This window comes from Prunus mume, linkage group LG4 (genome assembly GCF_029339155.1).
Source record: "Prunus mume cultivar Tortuosa linkage group LG4, ASM2933915v1, whole genome shotgun sequence".
Lineage (NCBI taxonomy): Eukaryota > Viridiplantae > Streptophyta > Magnoliopsida > Rosales > Rosaceae > Prunus > Prunus mume.
The window spans coordinates 24,744,583-24,772,029 of record NC_142701.1 but is presented as its reverse complement, the minus strand read 5'-3'; the positions used below and the strand labels follow the sequence as shown (position 1 = coordinate 24,772,029).

Sequence of the window (27,447 nt, the reverse complement as noted above, 5' to 3'; positions counted from 1 at the left end):
AACATATACAAAGCGAAGAAATTGACTCCATAATGGTGGTATGACTCAGATATGTTTGTACCACTTCCACTTACGGGTGAAACTAAACTCTCTACGTACAAAATGATTAATCATGTCGATACTCATGTACAGAAAAGTCATCATACAGCAAACAACCGTCCTTGTAGTGAAGAAGGTAATAGCAGTTGTCACAGAAGTAGCAGGGGTTCTCCTGAGCCCACTTGTCATCTATAGTCACCTGTGTTGCTCTAAATATTTTACAAACATAACATTTTCGTATATGTGGCTTCAGTTGAAATAAGAGTATCGGATAGGCTGCCCTGTTTTGTACATCCTGTGGATGAATCAATCTCATGTCTCTAACTACAATTGTATGTCTGCAGTCTCCCTGTTTCAAATCATTTCCCCAAATCAACATCAACAACCATCAACAGAGATGCATATCAAGATTCTCACATACAGAAAAAATACGTTGTAAAGCACAAAATAATGTTTCCCTTATAGAAAGGCATGAAAAGATGGCAATAGAGATCTGTACCTGGTGACAATATAGATATCCAGCACCAAGTCGAAATTTCAAGTCACAAAACTGTGTCTTGTGCATGTCAACGGCTCTGAAATGAGGCAATTGTGAGCCCGTAACATCGCCCACAACTGCTTTTTGCTTCGTTTGCAATCCTCCAGCTGCAATCCATTCCCATTTTTTAAGAGCTTCGTCTTTAGAATTTCTAAGCCAATCAAATATAGGTTCACTATAATCTACAGCAGAGGGATCCCTCAAATCGTTGCACAATGTATCCTACATTGGATCAGCAATATGCTAGATTTCAGTGCAAATTCCGTCCTCATCATGAAAATAAACAATAAATGGATAGATTTCTTACTTCTATAAGGAAATATCCTGAAGGGTCATGCTGCTTAGCCTTTTGCATCACATGGTCCGTTAAGCAGTAGATCTTATCCCTCAGTTCAGTCAAGGTTTGTTGTCCAAGGACCAAGAACTCTTGGTTCTGCAAACAATCCTACTTTGTCAATAACAGCAGGAACTTGAGGAAAGAATTATGTGAGTAATGAAAAAGAGTGCTACATAAATAAGACGTGAATGACAAGTCTATTGCTTTTAATTCATCTCTTCCCTAGACTCATAGAGGCAAAAGAAATCCTGTAACAGAAGGAAGGAAACCTAACTACTTTTTTCTGGTCTATCTTTTTCCTAAACAATACTAAAAAAGAAGATGAACATTCTCAGAGAACACAAGTCTGATGAAGAAAATAAAAATCACAAGTCTATTGGATGAAATTTTTGGTCTTGCTCCACTCGCAATGGACTACCAATTTATTGGAGGTGACTCAGCCACAAGGGACCTAAAACCCTACCTGTAAGAACCTAGCTAACTCAAACCAACTCCAGATTAAAAGGGAGGGACACATCCAGTTGTTCTTTGGGCTTAATTCTGAGAACTTGCCAGCATAGAGTTACACAGACCATGACTTTCTTTCATACTTGTACAAAGATTAATATCCCAATCCACAGAGAAGCTTCCCACTCAGGAATGAAAGCATCCTCAGCCAGCTAGGTTCGAGCATCAAATCTTTGTTTTTGGAGTTTCTGGTCAATGTTTGTATCCTATGAAGCGTGTGCTTTTTAAAAATGAAGAATTGCACTTGCACACATCTCAGTTATAGAGACATATCAGATATTTTAACCCTACAAATCAGAAGCCCACGAAAAATGCTAGCATGATACTTGACTAGTAGGAACCATATAATTGGCAAACAAGCACCAAAACCAAAAGCTACTCTATTTGACATAAGCAAGAAAACACATTAGAAGATGCTAAACCTTCACCCATTTTCGCGCATTATGGTAAACCTCAATGGAAAGAGCAACTTCTGGATAGTGCACAGGTACGTAGCCCTGAATGCTGGACGACTTTACCTGTTTGCATAAGAGGGGGGAAAAAGCATAGATATTATCAACCATCTGAGAAGTCAGAGCCAGCAAATTGAACATGACTGCATGAAAACATTCACAATAGGCAACTCTTAAGCAAACCTTCACTGCTGAACTTGCAGATCTGAGGGGTTTCATCCTATCAATTGTCCTTGAGGATGTAATGGCACAATCATTGACCTTCGAACTAGGGCTGAATCACCATAAGAAAAGTAATAAGTTGAAGATGTGAGAAAATTCATTGAGTGAGTTACATAGTCATTCTACTAACTTGAACGAATGCAGTGTCACAGCAGCTTTGTCTTCATCTTGCTTCTCTTTGATTCTTTTAACATGCTCCACCTTTGCAATATAAGTTTCCTGGAATGTGGCAGCAATTAAGTTGTGAACATGATAATAAAGATATAACTTGAACATAAGCAAGGACAATGAAAAATGTAATGCAACGACAAGAATCCTAGATTGCAGGACCCTTTCTAGGTATGCAATTGGGAAACTTTTTGGGAGCTTCAAAAAGTATCTGCTCAGCACACCTGGGGTCCTTGAAAAATTTCCTAACTTTCTCAGTTTACCCTCATTCTCTTAAAAAATTCCCTTAGGTGGTACATTAGCCTTTAAACTAGATAGGTCTTCTCATTCAAATTTTACTATTTCTTGCACCCACCCAATTTTCAACAGTGTGATGCCTAGGCTTTCAAAATGAAGGAAGATACAGACTTAATATAACGAGGTACTATACCAAGTACCAACAATTCAGATAAATACATTAGCAGCACACACGAAGAAGGCAATATCTCACCTCTAGATCATGATTCTTTGCCTTAGTTCGTTTTCTCTTCCTTGATTTCTTTTTACAAGCTTCGTCATTTGATGCCTCGTGATCCTTTGATCTACTGAATTTGGTGTATAAAAATCAAATAATGGATAAAAAAAAACAATTTGGAAATACATAGCAGATAGAGAATTCTCGTCAAAGTAGAAAAGAAGACTACATTAAGACATATGAAAGATTCAGTTAAATTTGTTCACTTATGTATAAATATGACTCACCCTTCATCGGAAGGCTCTCCTGGAATAGGTGAAAGATTGGGGGAATCTTCATTGTCCTACAATCAAACCCATGATAAAGCCATAACTTGTTAGCACAAGCACAGCTGTATTATTTATCAGAGCTTCTTCAAATCACAAAAAAACCCTATGTATAAGTATGAGTGTACCTTAAATGCTTCCTTGATAGCCATATCCACCAACTCTTCCTCAGTCAAGATTTTGAGCTCATCCACCCTGCACAACAAATAATACCACTGTGAACCAAAACCCACCAGCTAAAATTCAAAATGCAAAACCCAAGACAAAGGAAAGTAAAAATGCTTACGAAATATCTTCGTCTAAGACTTGGGATGAACTTGAAGATACTTCAAATTCTAAATCCTGCAAAATAAGCCCGACACAACTTTAAACTAATGAATCAATCAAAAATTAGCAAAGCAATAACAGAACTATCAAGAACTCATCAACCAAGAGTACCTGAAGTTCTTGGACAACAGAAGACTGGAACAAAGGGACACTGGTGAGGGAGCCCACCAGATTGGGAACGAAGATGGGCCCACCTCTGGGAACTGAGAGTTCTTCCTCTTCCTTATCACAACCATTGTTGTTGTTATTGGTGTGTTCTTCGTCTTCAACACTGCAACTGTCACCGTCATTCTCTGCCATAATCTATCTTCTTGTGTAAAGTTTTGAACTTTAATTACACCAACAAAATGCATAAAGTATATATCTTCTCAATCTTCAACGAAATTAAAGAAACCCAATTGGGAAAGCAGCATACGAAGTGAAAGGAACAGTTGGTTTCATTTACAACAAAATTGGAAAAAAGAAAATAGTATAAATACCTGTGAGGTGAAGGAAGTCTAGGGTTTCTGAGAGAGAGAGAGAGAGAGAGAGAGAGAGAGAGTTGAAGACAAAAGTGTCTCTCTTTGCGTCTCCCGGTTAACCCCCTCAAACAAACAGTTTGTTTTTACAGTAGATATGTTGCAGAACGCGGCAAATATATGCCCGGGGGCTGCCTTGGGAGTTTAAGCAGTTCGCAATGTGGGCCCCACTCTCAACAGAAGAAGAGAAAGGGAAAGAAGGTTTTTTTTTTTTTTTAAAGTAAGGCTAAATTACTCTTTTTTACAAAAAAAAAAAAAATTTAAAAAAAGAGAAAAGAAAAGCGGCATGACGCATACTTTACTTTTATGTTTTTGTTTGGCGAGGTAAGGGGCGGATGAGGATTATACGAGGTTGCCTCAAAATTGTCTCCGTGTGAATTAAAAAGGAACTTTGAAATTAATTTTTCACATAAACTTCTTAAAAAAATATATAAGGTGTTTCATATTCTTGCCATCTGAAAACTCAAGGCATTCTACAGATTACAACTTGAATAGTACATATCATCTGCTGTTTTTTAATTTTCTAATTGGATCTCACAAATTTCTTGAGATGTAGCATCCTCCAATGGGTTCTTCTCTTTCTCTTTGTTCTTTCCCCAGAGAGTTGCAGACAAACCAACAATAATCAAGGAAGCTCCTAAAATACTGAAAATGTTCACAAATAATAAAATATATTTTAAATTGATAGCAACCCAGAATTCCAAATAAGTGAATCAAAAAAAAAAAAAAAATTTCATACCTTCCCAAGTATATAGCTTCTCTTAAAACGAATAGCCCCATTATAGCTGCAACAATTGTGGATAGGGGTCTAAATGCTGTCATGAAAACTGGGCCTCTTGTTTTTACAACTAATGTTTGCACATAAATGGTGATTCCAAAAATCAAAACTCCCTGCAAAAATTTCACCTCATCAAACTTCCATGAGCAGAGAAGCTTTACCATTTGACAGTTGAAGACCTCTTCAGATTCTTACACTGTACAAAGGAGCAAGAAGTGTACTGTCCCATGACAGCTTCCAAGAGGATGCTTCATGATCTAGAATTGCTGCCATGATCGCCGTGAGTAGAGTCCCCGATAAGCACGTTATCGATGTAAGAGTAATAGGTGCAGGATACATTTCGATTGTTGTTGTCTGCATCAATCAAATGTATGAGTATTGTAAGTAACTGCCATGCAAACGGTAAGTTGTTCCTGTGACACTTTGTTTTTGGTTGTAGTGGTAGAATATGTGTCAAGCACCTGTAAGATGTAGAATGCTGATGAGGAAAAATATGAAACAAGAAGAATAAGGGAGCCCTTTATCCAGTCTCTGTCTACTGATGATTTGGAAGTAGCAGATTGATGGGAGGCTTGAGTGTGCATTGAAATCACAGCAATTCCCTTGTATAGCGTCATCAGTGCTGCACCGGCAAAGGCGATAAGAGTTCCCCCAAGCTTGGCTTGGGTATCAAGCTTTGTAATATCAAATTTTTCCATCCTGAGTACATATCATAGTGTAAATCCTTAATCAGAATGCAATAATGCTGTGAGTTCCTTTTTATTTTCAGTGCAAAGGTATGCTCAAATGCAATGGTGAATGGACATATTGACCAAATATATTTCATACCTGCACAAAACTGCTATGATAAAGGTAAAACATGGAATAAGGTTGCCCATAGCAGATGCAATAGCTGGTGAAGTGTATTCCAGTCCCATGTAATTCAATGTTCTTCCCAACACTCCTCTGAATTACACAGTAAGATGCAGAAAATTAACATCAATTTTCATTTGTCTGATAATTGTCCAACATTAGTTGGGGATGACTTGTTAAGAGGTTAACAATTTACTCACCCTAGCAGGCCCAAGAAGAAGACATTTCGAATGATCGGAACACTGATTTTGCTCTCATTTTTCCTGTCACGAGATAGGTTATGGTTAATCAGACGCCATAGGATACTGTTCATATTGGAGGAGGGTGCCATATTTTTATGCAGGTTATGGAGGAAATCAAATGGAAATAATTAGAAGAGTTATGTTGCAAACTTCTAACAAAGAAACAAATAAAGAAAGAGCTTTAGACTTTAGAATCCTAGGACCATGAGTTATATGAAGAATGAAAACTAATAGACCTCTCAAAAAGAAGTGCAAGAAGAGCAGTTGCTAGCGTTCCAAAAGCATGGCCATAAACCACAAGCACATAACAGCTCATGCCTTTGTCTAGAGAGACCTTAATGACAACAGGGAACCCTGCAAAGCAGATGTTAGCAAATATACAAAGAATGTATGGTTTTGACACCTCCCTCTTACTGCTTCCTCCTTTCGCCCTCTTGTCCTGCTCTTCCGTTTGCATTTCCATTTTCATTTAGCATGTTGTTTTCACCATGACCCCCTTTTATATCAATTTGGGGGAATTTAAGGAAGAAAATGATCTGCTACAGATAATTCTATGTGTTTCTGATATATCACCACTTTTTTTTTTTCTTTTTTTCTTTTAAGTAAGAAGGAAAGTTCTTTGTGACACCTCAAGAACTATTATAACTGACTCAATGCATTTTACATTTTAATGTGCCCAAGCAGAACTCCTAAGAAGTTTTATCAAGTTACAACTTTCTAGCAATTAATCTACCTACTTTATTTTGTGGTCAGCATCGGCATCAGTCTTAATCTCACTTACATACTCAACATCATACATGACTTTCTCTGTCCTTCTGATTGATTTCAATACTCACCAATCTTTCATTTCCACATACAACATCATTTGATTATTGTAACTTTTCCAAACATCTTGTAGAAGAAACGAAAACCCGCGATTGGAGGATGGTTCTAGTATTCTTTACTTATACGAAGGGACACTTGAAAATTTGTACAGATTAACCATTCAAAGTTCAAACATTGCACCAATAATTTTCCATTACTAGAAATAAAATGATTTTGATAATTGGGATCACGTTTCTTATAGAAGCAAAGAACATCAATTATTGAAGATTGGTTCAGATGTATCACAACATAAAGGAACAGTATCCATTTGGGGGATATTTCTGTGTTCCTGATATATCACTACTTACTTTCTTCTTCTTTGTTTTTTTTTCTTTTAAGAAAGAGGAAAGTGCTTTGTGACACCTCAAGAACTATTATAAGAAGTGACTCAATTATGAGTTGGGTCTTACCATAAGTTCCTCCTTATGCGTTGTAGTTTTTAATGTGCTCAAGCAGAAGTCCTGAGCAGTTTTATCAAGTTACAACTTTCTACTAATCCACCTTTTATTTGATCTAAGCAGCTTACTCAGATATGGCAATGCTCAAAATAGCTTCTTCTCCCTTTCTGGTTTGCCTTTCACCCACGAAATGTGTACGAGCAGTTATCTATGTAGCTCACACGATACTGAAAATGTTCAAGAGTTGAAAGTATAGGATACCACAATTCAAGAATATGCTCCTTCGCTAGGCAATAGATACATGACTTAGAATGCATGCCCAACCAAATATGGAGAAGCTTGTAGGCTTAAAAGACTGTATGTCTGTCTGTCATTCAGGTTGAATGAATATGAATTACAGAGCATGCTCTTTTTCATTTGTTAGTTGGTTCCCCAATTAAAAACAATCCAATATTGCCAACGGAGTCTAACACAGTAGAAAAGAGCCTTGACTTGCAGGCTAAAAACCTCATGTTTGAACCTCATATGACATCTTGATTGAGCGTATGAAAAATCTTCTCCCCTATAGTTTACTATCACTTGTGCTTTAAAATAATAATAATAATAAATCCAGAGAAATATATTTTTTTTTATGATAGATAATTTGTTTTTTTTTAGAACATATATAGTGGGATAAAATTTCACAGTTCAATCAACTCACCAACAAGCTATTCTCTTTCCAATAATAAGTACCCAAATGAGTGTTGTTAAACCCTTTTTCTAAAACCCTCCAAATTAAAATAAATAAATAAATAACTTCAAATAAAAATTAAAATAAAATAAAAAAATTCCAAATCAAAAGCGGCCTCCTTCACTCCCCCTCTCTATTTCTCTGATTCCTGATCGAAGCAAAGCAGTGAACATGAGTGCCCATCTCTCTCTTCGCCACCGCTCTTTCACTTACCTCAATCGCCACCTCACATCCTCACCCTTCTCCACCACCACCTCCAAACTCCCCACCCTTTACAAACCAGCTGCCGCCGCCACCCAAAACGACGACGTCCCCACCACAACCCTCCAACTCCTCTCATGGGGCAGAGGCGCCTCGGGCCAACTCGGCGGAGGAATCGAAGAACTTCGTCTCTACCCAACCCCTGTGGCCAACCTCGTCGTTCCCGCCTCATCCTTCACCCTTTCACCAACCCAAGGCCGAATTCAAATACCCAATTGCTCAGAAACAAAGAACAATGCCCATGGCAGTGTTGTAGAGGTGGGTATTTCTTGTGGGCTTTTCCACTCGTCGCTGTTGGTGGATGAAAAGCTCTGGATTTGGGGTAAAGGTGATGGCGGTCGACTTGGGTTTGGACATGAGAATTCTCTGTTTCTGCCCACTTTGAACCAACATTTGGATTCGGTTCGCTTCGTAGCGCTTGGCGGATTGCATTCTGTTGCGCTCACCTCCCTCGGCCAGGTCTATACTTGGTCAGTACAATAGTAAAGACTAGACATTTCTTGCATTTCATCACATGTTGAGTCGCATTACATTTTGTTGATTGCAATTGTTGGGTTCTCTTTGTTTTTTTTATCTTTACAAACATTTATGCTTTTTTCTTCTTGGAAGAAGAAGTTAGCAGATATGGTTGCAATGAGCAGATTCCGTCCATAGCTTGTAAAGTTTGTATCAAGGGTAATAGTTTCTGGTCTCAACTATGTGCAATTAAAGGTGGTGTTTGAGGAAGAACTGGCCCAATTACATTTGCTTGTCATGTGTTGAAAGACCGATTTGCTATTTTAACTCTCCAACCCACATCAATGTTACCACAGTCCACTTCTTCTATCCATTTGATATAATTATTGTTTTCGTGTCCACTGCAAATCTTTTATGTTCATTGACCATATTGCTCTATTGATTCATGCTTTTGGTTGGATAACTTCATGGTTGTCATTAAACATGAAGCTTGCAGGGGTTATGGTGGTTTTGGTGCACTTGGACATTCTGTTTATACTAGAGAATTGTTCCCTAGATTGGTGGAAGGCTCATGGAGTGGGAAAATACATCATATTTCAACTAGTGGGACACATACTGCTGCGATCACGGAATCAGGTTTGTTACTGGGACCTTTCATTGGAGTAAAGTGGTACTGCCTGGGTGCAACAAATTAATGGACTCTAACCAAGAGGGTAGGAATAACTTAAACTAGTAGTGGAAGTATGTTGCAGATGACATGCTTTTTCGGTTTCGTACTCCTTTCTGGCTTTAAGCATTTATTGTTGTTTCCAGTATGAAGATTTATATTTACATGTTTGATTTGTCATTAGATATCTGGGTATTACTCATTGGATGTAGCATGTAGGAGAACTTTATACTTGGGGTCGAGATGAAGGGGATGGTAGATTGGGACTTGGTCCTAATCGGGGCCCAAATGAGGGTGGTGGACTAAGCATACCCTCCAAAGTAAAAGCATTACCTGTGCCTGCGGCTGCTGTTTCTTGTGGAGGGTTTTTCACAATGGTACTGACAGAAGATGGGGAACTTTGGAATTGGGGAGGTAAGGTTGTCAATTCTCATGTGGAAAACTTGTTAACACACCCCCACCCCAAAAAAAAAAAAAAAAAAAAAGCATGGATTGACCAAATATACTGTAACTTAACAACATAATTCCAATGCCAAATAAGTGTTATTAAATTATTGTAAGAAATGGTGTTATAGTTTTCAAATGTTCTCCCAGATATTTGCTTCATTAGTCAATGAGCTTGTGCAAATGAATTTCAATTTGCAGATTGACAAATGGAGATTGCCATAAGGGTTGGTATTTAGTTTATTTTAGAGATCATAAAGTCATTGGTACTTCTATAATGTGTAGCATTCTTGTTACTCTTTTGTAAGGGGTTATCTAATTGGCTCTTGATGTTATTGTCATCTTTGACTTTGACTGACTTCTAATTGCTCCACTTTTGTGAAGCTAATTATCGTGTTTTCTTGGTGTTTACTCAGCAAACTCTAACTATGAGCTTGGAAGAGGCAATAAGGTTGGTGGTTGGCAACCAAAACCACTTCCTAGTCTTGTAGGTGTCCGTATCATTCAGATAGAAAGTGGTGGATATCATTCTCTTGCATTAACTGGTAATGTGACTACTGTGTCTCATGATTGCAGCAACAACACTTGCTGTCTTTATTTCTTGAAAGGTTAAGTCTTATGTATGGCCTTTCTTTCTTGATGTTTAATTTTTTTAGGTGAAGGTAAAGTGCTTTCCTGGGGACATGGTGGGCATGGTCAGTTGGGCAACTCTTCTATCCAAAGTCAGAAAACACCTACAGTTGTTGAGGCTTTAACTGACGAGCGTGTCATCTATATTGCTTGTGGAGGTTCATCTTCAGCAGCTATAACAGGTAAGATGATTCTTGTGTTCTCAGATACTGTAATCTATTAGGTCTTAAAAATATTTTGTTATGTCGCTCAAATGTGTAAATGTTGTGCAGCCTCTAATTACATTCCACCAGGGTGTTTCTCTTTACAGTGAGTAATGTGCTCCTGTAGTTGACACACATGTTGATTTTTTCTTTAATGATTTTTCATCCAATAGAAGATTTGTATTCGGCCATGCCTTTTCATTTGGTTTTCTATGCGTTGGTAGTGTTGGGGATTGAAACTGAGACCAAAAGAAAGGACTAATTTAGAATATTCTGGAAACAACTGAAGACTTAAAGGACATCAGATTAAGAGCATCGATAATTCTTGGTTACATAATTCAAGAACATGGTTAGGCTGATGTTTGGACCTGGTTCAAACTAGTTTACTTCATATTTTCATGCATTTCCGATTTGAAATTGAATGCCCCCACCTTTTGTTCCATAACAGATAAAGGAAAGTTGTATATGTGGGGAAACACCAAAGATTCTCAATTAGGAGTTCCTGGGCTTCCAGAGATACAACCATCCCCTGTTGAAGTCAAGTTCTTAATGGAGGATGATGGATTGGGACCCCACAATGTGCTGTCTGTTGCAGTTGGTGCTTCTCATGCCATGTGCTTGGTTTCAAGGTCTGAGTGTTTCAGTGTGATAATTATTATGATTTTCTTTTTTCTTTTTTCTAACATATAAATTCTGTAACAGGGATGGAATGTCCAACTGAGCTGAAATGGAGGAGAAAATGGATGGATGGCTATGATTCAGAGGTTAAACTGATTCAAGATGATAAATATTATTTCAAGTGAGAAAGACAGTAGACTTCTAGCCAGGGGAGAGTGAGAGACGAACAAATGCTATACAGGAGATAAAATGTGAGCGCATTTGAGTGCCAGAAGTTGCTGCCCCTACTCCGTCTGGCATTAGTACCGCATCAATTTGCGCAAAACTCTATGAAACCTCCCTTTGAAATGCAATGGCTCAAAGCCGTTCTGCAAGGATATGCTGACAATTGACAGAACTCAGTTATTGTAAACACATGACAGATTTCCAGGTTCTTTAAATTATTGGCAGAGATGGTAGGCATCTTGCTGTATATTAATGTAGTGCCCCATTCTCTCTCCGAGTTACTAGAATGCCCCAGGCTGGGACTTTGGCCCAACTCTTTACTTCGTTTTTGTACTACTTTTGACTGGGGCTGTTCAGATACTAACTGCAGTTCAGATGAATAGTCTGTTCCAAATCAAAATAAACTTTGTTTTGTGTTCTCATGATTTGTTTACCTACTTGTGGGTTTTTGGAAGTGTTTTTTTCCTTCCCTTTTTGAGATACATTTTTTGGGTAGAACCTGCATACAGGTTGTATCTGTGATTAGCTTGGTACCTTCACCATCAAAAATGGACCCTACGGTTTCTAAACATATTCACTTGGCTTGCCATCACAGCTATCATCTGCTGATGTGAATGAGCCTTCACTTGTCGCTGTGGAATGGAAACCCTATGGTTTTGTAGCTTTCATGACAGAGTTGCTCATCATGTTCCTTGGCTCTGTCTTTCTTGTGGCCCCTGGAGCAATTGAGCACAAGCATTAACTTGTAGGATTTCACTAAGATTAACCACCCACGAATTAATATGGGTCTAATATGGGCCTCTTAATAATCAATGATTAGAAATCGTCCACATGTGTAGACAACTGATCTTAGCATACTCTCAACTTAAGTATACTGATACGAAATCAACAAGAAAGACCGTTGTCCTTGTCCACTCGTGACTATTGGCTCTAGATGGTGGCTTGGCTCTTGGGTAAACTTCATTTTTCGCTCATAAGATGAAATGGGTTTTGGTTGTCTTCGATCCCCACAGTTAAAGGAGACAGTGTGCACAATGTGGACCACCAAGCTGCATGCTGCGATCGTTTGGTGCGTGACAAACTTCAATCATTTCACTATGTTTGGCTACATCTTATTCACACCTCTCACGACAAACATTTACGAACAGGGCTTTGGCCCCATTAATATTTGCCTCGGGCCATGGCCCCATTAATATTTGCCCCTTCCTTGCATGATTCCAAATCTCAACGGAACGGAAGGGAAGGGAAAATCACTAGAGACACCCTCTAGATTTGTCAGGTGTTTTTATCACAGCAATCGTGTATGTACATGACATCCAGTAAATAATGTGTAAGTATTAGATTAATTTAAACTATTATTTGTATATAAATAAAATAAATAAAGATAATTTGTGTAATCTCATATTTTTCTCGCTCAACACATAGCACATCACATTATAAAAATAAGAGGAATGCTAAAACACAGTGTGCAAGCATTACAAATTATGGATCTCATTACTGTCGACATTTGAGAGTTTACTTAAGCACATACATTCACGCATGCAACTCTCTCTAGTATAACTTTGAAAACAAAAGAAGGAAAAAAAAAAAATCAAATTGTATAGTGTTACAATTGATGTCTGTCAATCGACAATTGATCGTAATGAGTTGATTATAGAATCAGCTAATCATATATAATTCAATAATATATAGAAACAAAAATATACAACAAGAAATGTAAATTTTCTTTTACTATTAACACGTATGTCTGTCATGGGACACTTCCCTACAGGTTTACGCAAACAAATATGAACACAAATCAAAACCAACGGTTCAAAATAAAACCCTGTATGGAAAATAAAAACTAATAATGGTTATGTAGGACAAGCTTCCCTAATATACGCTTAATCATGTTAATTGCCTGGCCAATCAATCACCAATGTGTATCAATCGATTGATCCTAGCCGTAAGTGAACACCGAACACTGCGACGCCGGCCTCGACAGCTCCGTTCCCGCGCTGGCCGGGCACTCCTCCATCCCCACCGGGGGCACCATGCAGTTGTAACTCAAGCACAACGACACCGTATCGGGCAACGTCGACCCCGGCTCAACAGGGAACCCGGATATGTAATTGTGCTGTAAATACAATGTTCTGGTGGTGCCCATGTACACGCTCTTAACGTACTCCCTCGGTACTTTCCCAATCAGACGGTTGTTATTCAAAAACAAGCTCTCCACCCCAGCCAGGATCGGCGACAGCTCACCCGTTATGGAGTTGTGGCTCAAATCCACGATCGAGCCCTCTCCGTAGGATGGGAGCTGGGACCCCACGGGCGGGACCCACCCGGAGAGATTGTTCCGTTGCAGCAGCAGCGACTGGAGTGTGCTACGGAACAGAGTTTGAGGGAGGGGTCCACTGAGACGGTTCATGCCGAGATCGAGGTGGACTAAATCAGTGAGCGAGTCGAAGAGGGAGCCGATGGGACCCGACATTTCGTTTTCCGAGAACGACAAGTAACGGAGCGTCGTCGGGAGAGAAGGCGGTAAGGGACCGGTGAGCTTGTTGCGTTTTAAGTCCAGGTGAAGGAGCTGAGACGACACGTCGTGCGGCAGCTCGCCGGAGAGGGAGTTGGAGGCGAGGATGAGGACTTTCAGAGCCGGTAAACGGGTCAGACCCTGGGGGATTGACCCGGTGAGGCGGTTGTAGCTGAGGTCGAGGGTGTGGAGGTTGGAGAGGAGAGAGAGGGTCTGGGGAATCGGACCAGTGAGGCGGTTGTTGGTTAACGAGATGACTCGGAGGTTGGCGAGTCTGCCGAGTTGGAACGGGATTGGACCTGTGACGATTCCGGGGAAGAGGATGAGCTGAGTCAACTCGGTGAGGTCGGCGAGGGAGGGAGGGAGGGACCCGGCGAGGCCGGGCGAGTCGGAGAGGCCAGTGCCGAGAGTGAGGGTGGTGACTCGGCCGGAGGTGCAGGTGACGCCGGAGAAGGTGGAGCAGGGATCTGGTGCGGCGGAGTCCCAGGTGGAGAAGAATGCTGTGGCACCTCGGAAGGGGACATCGGTGAGGGAGTTCTTGATGGAGATGAGGGCGTGGAGATCGACGGTGCTGATTTTCTGGTTTTCTTGTTGATGCGACGGTGGAGTGAGATTGAGAAGGAGGAGAAGAAGAAGAGATCGAAGTGGAAGTGAGGAGTGTGCATGTGGTTTGGCCGCCATGAACAAAAAACCACGAGAGAGAGAGAGAGAGAGAGAGAGAGTCAAATTTGGTGCGGTTTCATGGAAATCGTAAGAATGGGGTATGAAGTTATGATGGATATAACCGTTGCCTTGCGTAATGGCGTTATGGCCCAACTTATTTATTTGAGTCACCTTTCTTGGACTTATTATAAGAGCGCTAGTTACTTCATTTACTCACTACAATAATTACCACTGAGTACATCTTTCACACCTGCAGAACCTTACTTGCACACAGTGAATGAATCTCACTCCATTGCTTGAGACAGTAGTGCACATGGGCACCCCTCAATTGTTAATGCATGTGTAGCTCATATTTCATCAACGGTTGAAAATCACTCACTCATACGTACGTGACTATTTTCAAGCGGAATAGATGCATATAGTTTGAGTGGTTTATCCTCTCGAATTAAACTGAGAATAGTGGTCCTGTGAGTTGGGCAACTTTTGAGATGCATAAAATATGTCCTTTAGGATCACTCTTCGTCACTTTTGATGGATAGGAGTTGGGACTTAGGGGGTTGTTAATTGGTTGGACAACTTAGACTAAAAGTACTAGTACTTAAGTGTTAGGCTTGGCTTTGCTGTCAACCTTCTTTTTGCATTATTACTTAAAAAATTAAGAAACGTGTTTGCAATTAAGAGATTGATGTAATCATAGTAATGAAAAGCAGAGAAAGTTCACCCACCATGACCATTGACCATGCTCTGTTCTCTTGTAAATTCAGGTTTGAATCTTTGCTGTCTGCACCATTTTGTTCTTTTAGAGCATGCAGAGCAGATGGATCTAAAAGAAAAAGACCCACTTGGGCCACTTCATGCTTCAAAGAGCTAACTCTTTTCTTCCCATTTCCCAACCAATATACATAAAAATGTAAGTTAATTAGTGATTAAAGCTAGCAAAACCAAGCACTTAGCACTAATCCACACACCTGGATGACTTGTTTACTGACAGTTAGTGAATGACCTAAACTTAATGCAGACAAAAAGTTGATAAAAAAAAAAAACACAAGAATAAGAAAAAGACCAGAGTGTGGCTGCTACACCGATCACTGCTTCCCAACTTAGCTATTAGTTAATGAGATGTCTTTAGATGCACATGGGGAGAGGTGTGGGCAAACATCAATATTCACCCCAACAGTGGTCAAACTATGCACGTACAGTATTCTAATTTTACACATAAAATACATTAGCATATACATATATGACACATTGTTTATTGCCATTAAATTAGGCACCATGATACATATATAGAGATCTATAGACAGCTCAGATGGAAACTTCGTGACGCCACTGCTGGAAAGATTCTCCCACTCTTTACTAATTTAATCCATATTGGACATTTTGTAGAAGCAAGTTAGGCAGAGTTAGGTTAGTTGGTCAAAACAGTGAATCCTTTCTCTTACACTTAAGGTCGAATCAACTTCCCCTTAAATTAGATTAATTTAAAATAAATTATCGCTTGTATAAAAAATCCATATTGGGCATCTAAGTGAGTAATATAATAGAGATACTACAAAAAAGAAAAAGAAGAAAGAAAAAAGAAAGGTTTGAAGGAAGTTGAGCTTAGGCAGCTTTACGTGGGTGTGTTTATAAAAGTTGACGACCCACCAATGGATTATGGATGGTCCAATGCTTTAAAAAATGTTTCGGTGGATCTTTCTCAAGCAGTGTAGGTAGGTCCAGTGCAATTTTGTAAAAGGCTGCAAAATGAGCATGCGGCATGTCCAATATAATGAAGGAATGAATTGGAAGCTCAAGGAATATCAAGCTACCACCATTACTAGTTTGGATTTTAAGTTGGTTATTTTAAGGCTACTTTTGGGGGAAAAGAGCTTGAGACAAAGCTTGCATGTTATGCTATGGGGTTTTTTTTTAATTTTTTTTTTTTAATACAAGTGATATTGGGGGAGAGAAGAATTCAACTTAGGACTATAGGTGCAGAGAGGGTAAAATGCGGAGCCAGAAGCACCGCTTTCTCGAAATTTTGAGATGTTAAGGTGGGTTGGGCCTCCAAATGGTTTGGGTCCTATGTGCGTGGGAATATATATGGGCTTTATTTTCTTGGCCAGTCTACGATTTGGGCCTATTATTTAGCCTGCTCTACTATAGAAGTGAGGGACATCTCGGGCCTAAAGCTTTTGACGAGACAACTCTTGAAGTCTACCATCTAAACAAATTTAGGAAAAGATGTGTATGCATGGTTTTTATCCTTCTCAAAATCATTCATAAAAATTTACTGATGCAGTAGAGGATCAGGGAATTCAAAACATGGATGCAGGGAACTATGGAGAGCTGAAAATACAGGGGTGATATTTGGTTCCAGGAATAAATAGTGAAACCATTTTTCAACGAAATGCTCACAGAGCTTCTAAACCAAAGATTATCCCCTCTTTCCCTAGAACCAACATAAGACATCTAAAGCAAATGAAGCAATGCTTTTACTATCTAAACTATTAACTCTCACTCACATACCGATGCTCAAATGAATTATACCACAAATCCTTTCCCTAGCATAGGTCAGTAGTAACACAAGCACACTAATCATTTCCCTCTCTTTTCAACTTCTGACATGTCTAACAAGAGAACATTTCGTATACACATGCAGCACACACGCAAGTACAGTCCTACACTACGCATATATGTCCATGATTTTCTCATATTAGAATCCTCTGAGATGAGTGCCAGACTTTGTGCTAGGACCACCAACACAGTGTTTCTTTTCAAACCCAATCCACTCAAAACCAGTAAGAGTTTGCACATCTAACACCAAAATCAATCGACAATGCAGCTGCAATTGCCTCGTCTAAGCCTATCGGAACCATCAGTGGAAAGAAATATGCAAAAATGAGTAGAATGAACGCAAACAATGTAATCACACCATGTGTCAAACAACATAAAGTTCAAACTTGCTCCAAAACTATATTCTCAGGACAAAATGTAGTTAAAATCTAGGAATCCTTAGTAGATGGTTGGTTCACACCAACCTTCTCCAACAACTTACTTAAAGATGCGGGTGGACAAACTTGATACTTCACTTTCCCAGAAGGTGAGAGGAATACCTCAGCCAATTCAAGCTTCTCAGGAGTAAGACTTGTGCTGTCCATGGTCTTACCGAGCACCTTCAGTGCTAGCTGAACTCCCTCTTCCCTAGTCATATCATCCTTGTAATCCTGTTTAAGCATCGATTGAGCCGCTTGGTTGTTCGCACCAATCACTGCAGCTTTACAGCCAGCATCGTTTCCACTAGGGTCACTCATGTAAAGTTGAAAACCGAAATTCCCAACCCGCGAACAAAAACGAAACACCGAAGGGCCGGAGACCACCAAACTGTGTGTAGCCCTGCTTAGTATCACAAAGAGATTGAACAAGCTGCTCAACAGGCATTGGTTCTTGGTACGCAAACATATAGCGCTGAGCTTGGACCCGAGCAGTGTTTATCAGGATGTTGGCATCAGACATTATTCCAGCCACAGCACAAGCAACATGGTCATCAATCTTGTACATTTTCTCAGTGGAAGTTGTGGAGTGGAGGAGTTTGCATGTGACTTTCTTCTCACCAACTAAGATAACCCGATCTTTTGACAAAATCCCAATTGCAGTACCCGCATTTCCAATGGCCTCCATTGCATACTCAACTTGGTAGAGACGACCCTCAGGGGAAAAGATGGTTGTACGGCTATCATATCTCCTAGACATCTTTGATAATAACTGTGAAGGTTTGTGAAATAATGGTATTAAATTTTATCCTTTTTTTTCTTCTGAGATAAATGGTATTCAATTTATATAAGATGAAACAAGGGAAACCCAGAAATCCAAATATGAACACAGTTGAAAATTCCAACAGCTCAAGGTTTTCTACAATCTATCAAAGCCAAATAGCATAAATTGGGCAGCATACATATGTGAAATACTGAAAAATCACAACTCAGATGCAATAAACATTCAAATCAATAATAATCAATGGTACAATCAAAGACATCAACAAGACATCTAAAATACAAATTCCAAAAGAGCAACAAACTAACATGCTAAAAACACAATTAATGAGGACAAAAGTCGCACTAAAACTACTAGCTCACATCACTACAATTAACCATAAGCCCAAACAAAGCCCACAAACCCAACATAACCAAAACCCTAAAATAACTCATGAGCCTAGACGAACCCTACCACCACAACGTAATGAAGCATCATCGCGGCCACACCCACCACTGCATCTGCAGATTTGGGGAAAATATGATTTCCAACGATCTGCATGCACATAAGATCGAACAAATAAACGAAAACAACAACTTTGCCAAATAACAATTGGGTGATTTGCAGCAATCTCCGTCAAAGACGATGTAGAATCAAATTTAAAAAACATGAGCGACGTCAAGGAGTGGGTTTTGGGAGCATGATTTGATTGAGAACATAGACTATAAGGGGTGATGAGGAACTTCAATCTAACCATGGCTCAAAAGAAACCACCACAAAGGGCCTTTTTTCAAAATGCCTCAGTGAACTTATTTACTAACCTAAAAGGAAAAGCTGAGAAGAGAGGAGGGGCAGTGACGCTTCTTCCTCCTCCCCCCTCTATAGAGTTTTCCTTTAAAACTCACAGAGGGAGAGAGCGGCTAGGGTTTCTTGGGAGAATAATTTGATACAAACTTAAATGGTCATCTATATATCATGTGAGCCCTAAATCTGCCTTTTAGTTTTTATTTTATTTTTAATTATAAAAAAGATAAATTCCACTAATATCTCAAGAGCATTACAAAAGAATCCTAATCTGCTTTAACGTGCAAATTATGTTGCAGGTTTAAACATTAGGGTATAAATGGATCAAATTGAAACATCAATGATGAAGTTGAAGTCTCAATTCAAAATGTTCTCCAAATAACATTAACACCATTACATGTAAAACAACGAAAATTCTGTGGTGCCTCAAATTGCTGTACCGGTACAGCCAATCATCTAAGGGTTCATATTTCATTTTAAAAATCAAGGGTTAAAAATCAATCATCAATGATGAAGTTGATGTCGCGTGCACTGGAGTTGCTTCATCTTTGAAATATCTCTCTCTCTTTCTCTCTCTCTCTCTCTCTCTCTCTCTCTCTCAAATCCAATCCTCATCTTTGCCCCAAGTCAGAATCTGAGCATCTCCTTTCTACCGACGCCGTGATGCAAGAACCATCGGAGATGAGACAAAGTGGGGTGATTTAGTCAAGTTCGACGGGGGTGGTATGAAAGGCCTTTATTTGAGTAGAAATTCAACGACTTAGTATTGAATTTGGAGTGAGGATGTCTGTGTTGCAAAGCCTTTGATGAGAGAAAAAATTCAACGCCTTGGACTGAATCTTGGTGAATATTTTCCCTCTTTTAATAATTATTAATATATTAATATTTTCTCTTAATTTCACACAGCATCAGAGCCACTGTGATCCTTTCTCCATCAAACCCATGTAATTTTCATTTTATGGAGGACTTGTTTTCTTCCATGTATGAGGTTATGGATTTGTGCTTCAAAATAAGGTATGAAATCTTGAACAATCAGGTTGTTGATTTTCTTTAAAGTCTTGGATTCTTGAATTTTCTTCCTACTTTTTTTTTTTTTTTTTTTCAATTTGGGATTTGTTTTATTACTCAAGAACTCTGGTCATGATGAATCCAATTGGAGTTTTTGGGCTTGTTAGTGGAGAACTGAGGTTGGCATCAAAAGAAAGATGAGTTCTTTAACTGAGAAACCTCATAACTAGTTTTGGTTTCTTCAATCTAAGTGGTTGATGGTTAACTTTTGCAAGATACATTTCTTAGAGCAGGTGCTTTCCTAGCTATAGAATTTTAAGACCAGTATTAACATCCAACACACTGTTTTGCTATATTATTTCTTATGTGCAATTGCATATAGTTTTTGTGCAATTGCATACAGTTTATGCAATTTTTGACCCCCTGTATGCAATTAGCGATAGTGTGATGTTTAAAGAAACGTTTGACTCGAATGCTTTGTCATTGAGTTATTTACCCATTAACAATCTAGTAACAATTGAGGTTTCATTCGTTGAGTATGTTGCGTTCATTTGATAAATTTAAATGTTGGTATGTTCGGTAAGAAAAAATAAGAGTTCACAAGAAAGAAGAAGACATGAATTTTTTATTATTATAGGTGAAGTGTCTTGGGTTGCCATTACCATTTCAAAGATTGTATTGGTAAATCTGTAAGTGTATGGTTCAAATGTGATGTTCATGATTGGTATTGGTTGCTGTGATTGCTGTAGCTGCTATATATTGGTTGCTCTGGCTAAGGATTTAGGAAAAAAGCAGTTAAGAAAAGTGCATTTTTGTTACACTGAAATATGTGTTTTGAGATACCATCACAGTGTTTGAATAATCTCTCTCTACCTCCCTCTCATTTGCAAGAAGGGGTATGCTCACTTGGACTTTTCATGCATACTTGGTGAGATTCTCACCTTCTTCTGAGAGCCTAATATTTAGGGGCTAATATTTGTGTACTCTACAAGTTATAAATTGAGCTAAAGCGTATTACAAAATATTTTAGGTGAAGTGTTTTCTTTGTTTCTGTTTCTTTTTTGAGATCTTATTTCTTATTTATGTGACATGTAGTTTTGGTTAGAGAAAATAGATGATATCACATTTAATTTTCTATAGCTTTTAGGTAGTAGTAGATTATCCGTATTGTCATGCAAATGAACACACACAAAAAAGAGGCCCTCTAGCCAAAAAGAGGAAATTTGGTGATCTTTGCATACATTATAAGAGTGTGAGCCAATGAGCCTTCTAGTAAAAATGAAAAAAGTTAAAAACCAAAAGAAGGGCGGAATGCAATTGCATATTGTAAACCAAGAATTGCAAACAGACGTTACAAAATTGCGTACATATATATGCAATTGCATATTGTAAAATTAGAATTGCACATAGATGCTACGAAATTGCATACAGGTATATGCATATGCATATTGTAAATTGAGAATTGCACATATATGCCCACAAAACCATTAAACATGGCTAAATTGTTGATTTAGTCCTTGAACTAGTATCCAATTTTCAATTTATCTCATGACCTTTTTTTTATAAAGAGTAAATTACTCAAATGGTCCTCAAATTTATGCCCGATTTACATTTTGGTCCCTCAATTAAATTATTCGTTCAAATGGTCCATCAACTCTTTACTATTCGTCGAATTGGTCTTACCATTTAATTCCGTCAATATTACTGTTAAGTTGAGGGTTAAAATCGTTAGTTTATATTAAAATGGTAATAACTTAATTAAAATATATATAAGCCTATAAAACACTATAAAAATCAGAAAATTTAAAAACTGAAATGCCCAATAATAAAAAAAACCAATAAATAATAAATAAATGAAAAAAAAAAACCACCAAAACTCGCCCCCACCTCTATTTATGCAACCCTCCCCATCAATCCAATGTAAATCAACTACACCCATTTTTCATTTTCTCCAGGCAGTCATTGCATCCAAGAATCACACCAAAATATGAAATTTAATTGTACATATCTTCCACAACCAAACATAATATAATCTCAACTAAACAACCTAATATAAGATTTCACGGGATTTCTTAGTCTCGGGACTGGACGCTGAATTGGATTGTCCGAAGCTTTTTCGATCTTGTCTTCTACAGATGTGGACGACACTAAATTCGCAGAATCCCAAGTCCACACCCAAGTTTTCTCCCCAAGAGACAGAGTCGATTTTTATTTTAAAACCAAAAAGAAAGAAACGGTGAGGATGAAGCCCTTCTCTAGAACAGAACGAAATGGGAGAGAGCACAGAGAGTATATAGAAGGAGAGAGGGAATGGGGAGACAAAGGGGAATTGGAGTATAGAAGACGGAGGGGAGAGAAGGGAGAGGGAATGGGGAGACAAAGGGGAATGGGAGGAGAGATGGCGCTGCAGGTTTTTTTTAATTCTTAAAAACTTATTCTTATTTATTAACCTATCAAAAGTCCTACTTACCCTTAACAATATAGCATGTGCTCGTCACATGATTTAATTTGACAGAAAATGTTACGGCAGGACCAATTTGACAAATAATAAAGAGTTGATGGACCATTTGAAAGAATAATTTAATTGAGGAACCAAAATGTAAATTGGGTATAAGTTTGAGGACTTTTGAATAATTTACCCTTTTATAAAATTACGGATATGAATGTCTTTATCGCCAATGTCTCCCCTGCCATTTAATTCCCTAACATTTCATCTAATATGTGATTAAATATGAGGGCAAATTGGTCATTCCATATGTTAAACATAATTGAATTATGTAAAATAAAATAGGGTTATTTACTGTAGACGTCCCTAAACTTGGCCCCCATTTGCAATTGGATCCGTGAACGTTTTTTTTAAGGCAATTACAGTCTTTAACTTTACAAGTAGTTCCAATTGGGTCCTGCCATCCAAGTCTGTCAATTTGTTCGTCAAAATAAGGGGTAAAAGAGTCATTTCGAGTTCCAAAAGTCTCATTTGTTGGATAATCCAGCGTGTAAACCTCCATACTCTCATTCTCCTTCTCCTCCACATTTACCCTCATCCCCATCAAGCTCTCCTTCTCCACCGTGTTGGCCGATTGGCCAAATCCAACAATTAAAAGTAATCCAAGACAGTTTATTAAAAGAAAAATAAAAGGAAAAGTACTTGGGCAAGAGGCAACATGTAAGCCAGAGTCTTGCGGACCGATCTGAGAACCCAAGACCACAGTTTTCCCTTCCATCACTGCTGGGATTCCAATATAATGAATTTCAGTAGGAACCTCAACACCCATCTCTCTCACAACCGCCAAGACCTCTTTAGTCAGACCCAATCCCCCAAAATTCTCAGTCTCTCTCTTCTTATTATTATATGGCTTACACTACGCAATCCCCAAATTTCAGTTGTGTTTCTTGTTCTTAAGCTTCAATGGCAATTTCGGGGATAGAAATGGTTGTGGCTGTGGCGATGCAAAGAGGCCTAAACCTTGTAAAAACTTTGGTGGTTTTTGGCAGTTTTATGAGATAAAAGTGTTTGGCTGCTTGGAGGCATGATATAGTGAAGAGGTTTGAGGAGAGAGAGAGAGAGAGAGAGAGAGAGAGGAAGTGAGAAGGGTCCTTGCTATTCCCATGGCTTTTCCCTTGCAATGTAATTTTTCAGTTTTCTCAGAAATGATGGATGTTGTTGTTGTATTTTCTTATCACCATTGACAGAGACCCCATTTATCACCATGCCAAGATTAATGGTGCAAAGTAAGCTTCATTCTTGATGATGAATTTCTGCAAAGCTTTATTCTTGACAGAGACCCCATCTCTCTCTCTCTCTCTCTCTCTCTCTCTCTCTCTCTCTCTCTCTCTTCCCTCTTGTTCAGCAGGGATCACGAAAATCCAGTGTCAGTGACACAGTGGCCAAGCGAATCGACCTCACAAACAACATCGTAAAAGAGTTGGGGATGGTTTACAACCAAACATGGAGTTGGCCATCGTGAAAACTCCAATATACTCCTCACAACAAGAGCATGTGCCATTCACATGATCAAACTCAACGGATTCTGTTATGGTAGGACCCAATTGGAATTACTTGTCAAGTTAAATGATGTAATTGCCTTAAAAAAAAAGTTTACGGACCCAATTGCAAATGGGGGCCAAGTTCAGAGACGTCTACAGTAAATAACCTAAATAAAATAATATGAAAGGATGTTAAATATATGGCCTAAAGTCGAACATGTGATGTTGCTTTCTATTTTGGATATTTCACCATCATTTATGGGCAAAATCATTCTTTTCAACTATGATATGTAGTCTACAATCATAACAACACAATAATCCTTGGAATATGATTTGTGTGTGGGCTATGCAGTGAGATTGGATGTAAGAAGACTTCTCATACTTCCACTTTATTTCCTAAACATTCATGGTCATATATTATCAATTGGGTATTGATCATAATCCAAAAAGTCCAATTTTCTTTTTCGTCAATTCAATATGGCCCAATCAATTGACCATTAGGTAATAATTTTTGGGGACATTTTGGAAAAGACCAAAGGAGAGAGAAATATTTTTAAAAGAAGCAAAAATGGATAAAAATGCCCTTATTATTTTTGGATTTTCTAAGGAATTCTTTACATTTGCATGTCTTTGGTTTGAAAGATGAGGGGTTTTTCTGTCTTTTTTGAAAAAGTTTTGGCTTTTTTCAAAAGTGAAGGTTTTTTTGTGGCTAAAACTTAAATTTACTTCATTTTTGTTGAAAGTTTTTAAATTTATATTTGTATCAACAATCATATGTTTGATATTATTTTTTTTTAAAATTAACAATATAGTAATAATTGGAGATAATCAACAAAGTTCAATTTTATTCCCAATAGTTCATTGGGTTAAATTAGTAGTAAATCACGAAAGTTATATTTAGTAATTTATGCCAACAAACCTACCTAACAAACGCTAAGCAACTCATTCGTCGGGTAAATGATGTTGTCCGTTGACCAAATTACTTAACGAACTCCATGATTTACTCAACAAACAATGTATTTTACTTCAAGGACGCAAGGGGTGCTCTCGTTGAGTAAATTTCGTCGTTCCCCTGGAAATTGGACAAACTGAAATACTTTATCAAACAAACGCGCTATTTTTTCACGCAAACACAAGGGGTGCGTTCCGTTGAATAAAGTTGACCGTTCCCCCGGAAATTGGACCCAAGTAACTTACTTTTTCAAACAAATGTGCTATTTTTTCACGCGAACACAGAGTTGCATTCGTTGATAAAAGTTTCCCGTTCCCGGAAAAATGGGCTCAACTAACTTACTTTTCAAACAAACGGGCTATTTGTTCACGCAAACGTAGGAGTTGTGTTCGTTAAGTAAAGTTGTCCGTTCCCCGGAAAAATGGACTCAACTAACTTACTTTTTCAAACAAACGGGCTATTTGTTCTCGCTAATGCAAGGGTTGCGTTCGTTGAGTAAAGTTGCCCGTTCCTCGGAAAAATGGGCCCAACTAACTTACTTTTTCAAATAAACGGGCTATTTGTTCACATAAACGCAAGGGGTTGCGTTTGTTGAGTAAAGTTGCCAGTTCCTTGAAAAATAGGCCCAACTAATTTACTTTTTCAAACAAATGGGCTATTTGTTCATACAAACGCAAGGGCTGTGTTGGTTGAGTAAAGTTGTCCGTTCCTCGGAAAAATTGGCCAACTAACTTACTTTTTCAAACAAACGGGCTATTTGTTCACATGAACGCGATGGGTTGCGTTCATTCAGTAAAGTTGTCTGTTCCTTGAAAAAATGAGTTCAACTAACTTATTTTTTCAAACAACGGGTTATTTGTTCACGGAAACGCAAGGTTTGCGTTCGTTGAGTACTGATTGCCCTTTCCCAGGAAAAAAGGACCAAACTAACTTACCATTTTTTTTTTAAAAAAAGGGTCTATTTGTTTACGCAAATGTTGAGGTTATGTTCGTTGAGTAAAGTTGCCCATTTCCTCGAAAAAATGGGCCCAACTAACTTACTTTTTCAAACAAGCGGGCTATTTGTTCACGCAAATGCAAAGGTTGCGTTTGTTGAGTACAGTTGCCCGTTCCCCAGAAAAATAGACCAAACTAACTTATTTTTTCAAACAACGAGCTATTTATTCACGTAAACGTTCATTGAGTAAAGTTGCCCTTTTCCCGGAAAAATGGGCCCAACTAACTTACTTTTTAAAACAAACGAGCTATTTGTTCACGCAGATGCGTAGGTTATGTTCGTTGAGTAAAGTTGCCCGTTCCCTTGAAAAATGGGCCTAACTAACTTGCTTTTTCAAACAAACGGGCTATTTGTTCACGAGAATGCAAAGGTTGCATTCGTTGAGTAAAGTTGCCCGTTCCCCGAAAAAATGGGTCGAACGAACTTACTTTTTCAAACAACGGGCTATTTGTTCACGTAAACACGGGGGTTGCATTCGTTAAGTAAAGTTGTCTGTTCCCCAGAAAAATGGGCCCAACTAACTTACTTTTTAAAACAAACGAGCTATTTGTTCACGCAAACGCAGAGGTTGTGTTCGTTGAGTAAAGTTGCTCATTCCCTGAAAAATGGGCCCAACTATTTTACAAACAATCGGGCTATTTGTTCACGCAAACGCAGCGGTTGCGTTCGTTGAGTAAAGTTACCCGTTTTCCGGAAAAATGGACCCCGCTAACTTTCTTTTTCAAACAAACGCAAGGGTTGCGTTCGTTGAGTATGTTGCGTTCATTTGATAAATTTAATGTTGATATGTTCGGTTAGAAAAAATAGGAGTTCACGAGAAAGAAAAAGACGTGATTTTTTATTTTTTATTTTTGTTTTGTTTTGTTTTGTTTTGAGTCGAATAAATTGTTATTATTATTTTTTAAAGAAAAAGCGTATGGGTGTGATATATTGTGACAACCCAAATCTTAATTAATATTTAATTATTAAAATATTGAGAAGAAATGACAATTTTGCCCTGGGACTAGTTTAGTAAAGGAAAGGTTGACCTTTTGACCGAGAAAGAATTTGACCATTTCACTTACACCGTTGCGTAGAGTGCGATGAAACGAGTTCGTAGACACGTATTAGGCTCGAATCGGAATTATAACTAAGAAAATACGGTCAAAATACGCTCAACGGCAAAAATGTAATTTTGGAAAGTTAGATTTTAAAACCCTCAGTTTCTCTCTCTCTCTCTCTCGCACTTTGAGCCCCCTCCCGATACTTTTCTCCAAGCCACCGCCGCCACACCTCACCTCCACCTTGGGACCAGATCGAAAAGAATCTTGAAGCTTTCCTCTTCCCTTCCCAAGCCCAGTAAAACCGGATTTTGCGAAACCTAATCGGTTTGGGAGAAAATTTCGACACTCGTTCTCCGTCATCCGGCCACCATTTCTGATGAGTGAGGTATGATTTCTCACCTATTTCTTGAGCTCTAGCTGCCTGTTGGATAGGAATTGGTTGATTTCATGTGTAGGAGAACGATTTCGAAACCTAGGTTTTGACATA

The 27,447-nt window shown here is 38.5% G+C and overlaps 5 protein-coding genes across 16 annotated transcripts; 1 reads left to right on the top strand and 4 right to left on the bottom strand.

Annotated features, from left to right (window-relative positions):
* Positions 1 to 9: 9 nt before the first annotated feature.
* SRD2 (snRNA activating complex family protein) lies at positions 10 to 4,013 on the bottom strand. 10 transcript variants are annotated; one of them, XM_016793626.2, is made up of 12 exons: positions 3,850 to 4,012; positions 3,482 to 3,673; positions 3,330 to 3,385; positions 3,172 to 3,238; positions 3,005 to 3,060; positions 2,754 to 2,847; positions 2,226 to 2,314; positions 2,057 to 2,147; positions 1,850 to 1,939; positions 885 to 1,010; positions 539 to 799; positions 10 to 388 (listed from the first exon to the last, which is right to left on the bottom strand). In XM_016793626.2, the coding sequence occupies exons 2-12, from the start codon at positions 3,668 to 3,670 to the stop codon at positions 107 to 109; spliced, it is 1,401 nt and encodes a 466-aa protein (XP_016649112.2). In that variant the 5' UTR covers positions 3,671 to 3,673; positions 3,850 to 4,012; the 3' UTR covers positions 10 to 106. The 10 variants fall into 10 exon arrangements, with proteins under 10 accessions (XP_016649112.2, XP_008229623.2, XP_008229622.2 ...); XM_008231401.3 differs by having other exon boundaries at positions 1,844 to 1,939; positions 2,754 to 2,844; positions 3,850 to 4,011; XM_008231400.3 differs by having other exon boundaries at positions 1,844 to 1,939; positions 3,482 to 3,698; positions 3,850 to 4,009.
* Positions 4,014 to 4,289: 276 nt separating this feature from the next.
* On the bottom strand, positions 4,290 to 6,388 carry LOC103329072 (WAT1-related protein At5g07050-like). The gene is made up of 7 exons (XM_008231502.2): positions 5,997 to 6,388; positions 5,719 to 5,781; positions 5,495 to 5,611; positions 5,128 to 5,365; positions 4,862 to 5,020; positions 4,628 to 4,779; positions 4,290 to 4,533 (listed from the first exon to the last, which is right to left on the bottom strand). Exons 1-7 carry the CDS (start codon positions 6,227 to 6,229, stop codon positions 4,404 to 4,406), a joined length of 1,092 nt encoding a protein of 363 aa, XP_008229724.2. The 5' UTR covers positions 6,230 to 6,388; the 3' UTR covers positions 4,290 to 4,403.
* Positions 6,389 to 7,858: 1,470 nt separating this feature from the next.
* RUG3 (Regulator of chromosome condensation (RCC1) family protein) lies at positions 7,859 to 11,676 on the top strand. 3 transcript variants are annotated; one of them, XR_016125879.1, is made up of 8 exons: positions 7,859 to 8,483; positions 8,966 to 9,105; positions 9,356 to 9,550; positions 9,997 to 10,125; positions 10,237 to 10,392; positions 10,483 to 10,519; positions 10,638 to 10,762; positions 10,862 to 11,002. XR_016125879.1 is itself a non-coding variant. In XM_008231403.2 (7 exons), exons 1-7 carry the CDS (start codon positions 7,924 to 7,926, stop codon positions 11,132 to 11,134), a joined length of 1,380 nt encoding a protein of 459 aa, XP_008229625.2. In that variant the 5' UTR covers positions 7,866 to 7,923; the 3' UTR covers positions 11,135 to 11,676. The 3 variants fall into 3 exon arrangements, 1 of the variants encoding a protein (XP_008229625.2); XR_001677622.2 differs by lacking the exon at positions 10,483 to 10,519; XM_008231403.2 differs by lacking the exons at positions 10,483 to 10,519; positions 10,638 to 10,762 and adding an exon at positions 11,116 to 11,676 and having other exon boundaries at positions 7,866 to 8,483; positions 10,862 to 11,042.
* Positions 11,677 to 12,959: 1,283 nt separating this feature from the next.
* LOC103328977 (Leucine-rich repeat (LRR) family protein) lies at positions 12,960 to 14,583 on the bottom strand. Its single transcript, XM_008231404.3, has one exon. It carries the CDS (start codon positions 14,450 to 14,452, stop codon positions 13,196 to 13,198), a length of 1,257 nt encoding a protein of 418 aa, XP_008229626.2. The 5' UTR covers positions 14,453 to 14,583; the 3' UTR covers positions 12,960 to 13,195.
* Positions 14,584 to 17,310: 2,727 nt separating this feature from the next.
* Positions 17,311 to 19,070, bottom strand: LOC103328978 (proteasome subunit alpha type-4). The gene is given in 3 exon segments (XM_089049545.1): positions 17,311 to 17,749; positions 17,751 to 18,181; positions 18,644 to 19,070. Coding segments are annotated over 3 exon segments (852 nt in total). The 5' UTR covers positions 18,737 to 19,070; the 3' UTR covers positions 17,311 to 17,421.
* Between the last annotated feature and the right edge of the window lie 8,377 nt (positions 19,071 to 27,447).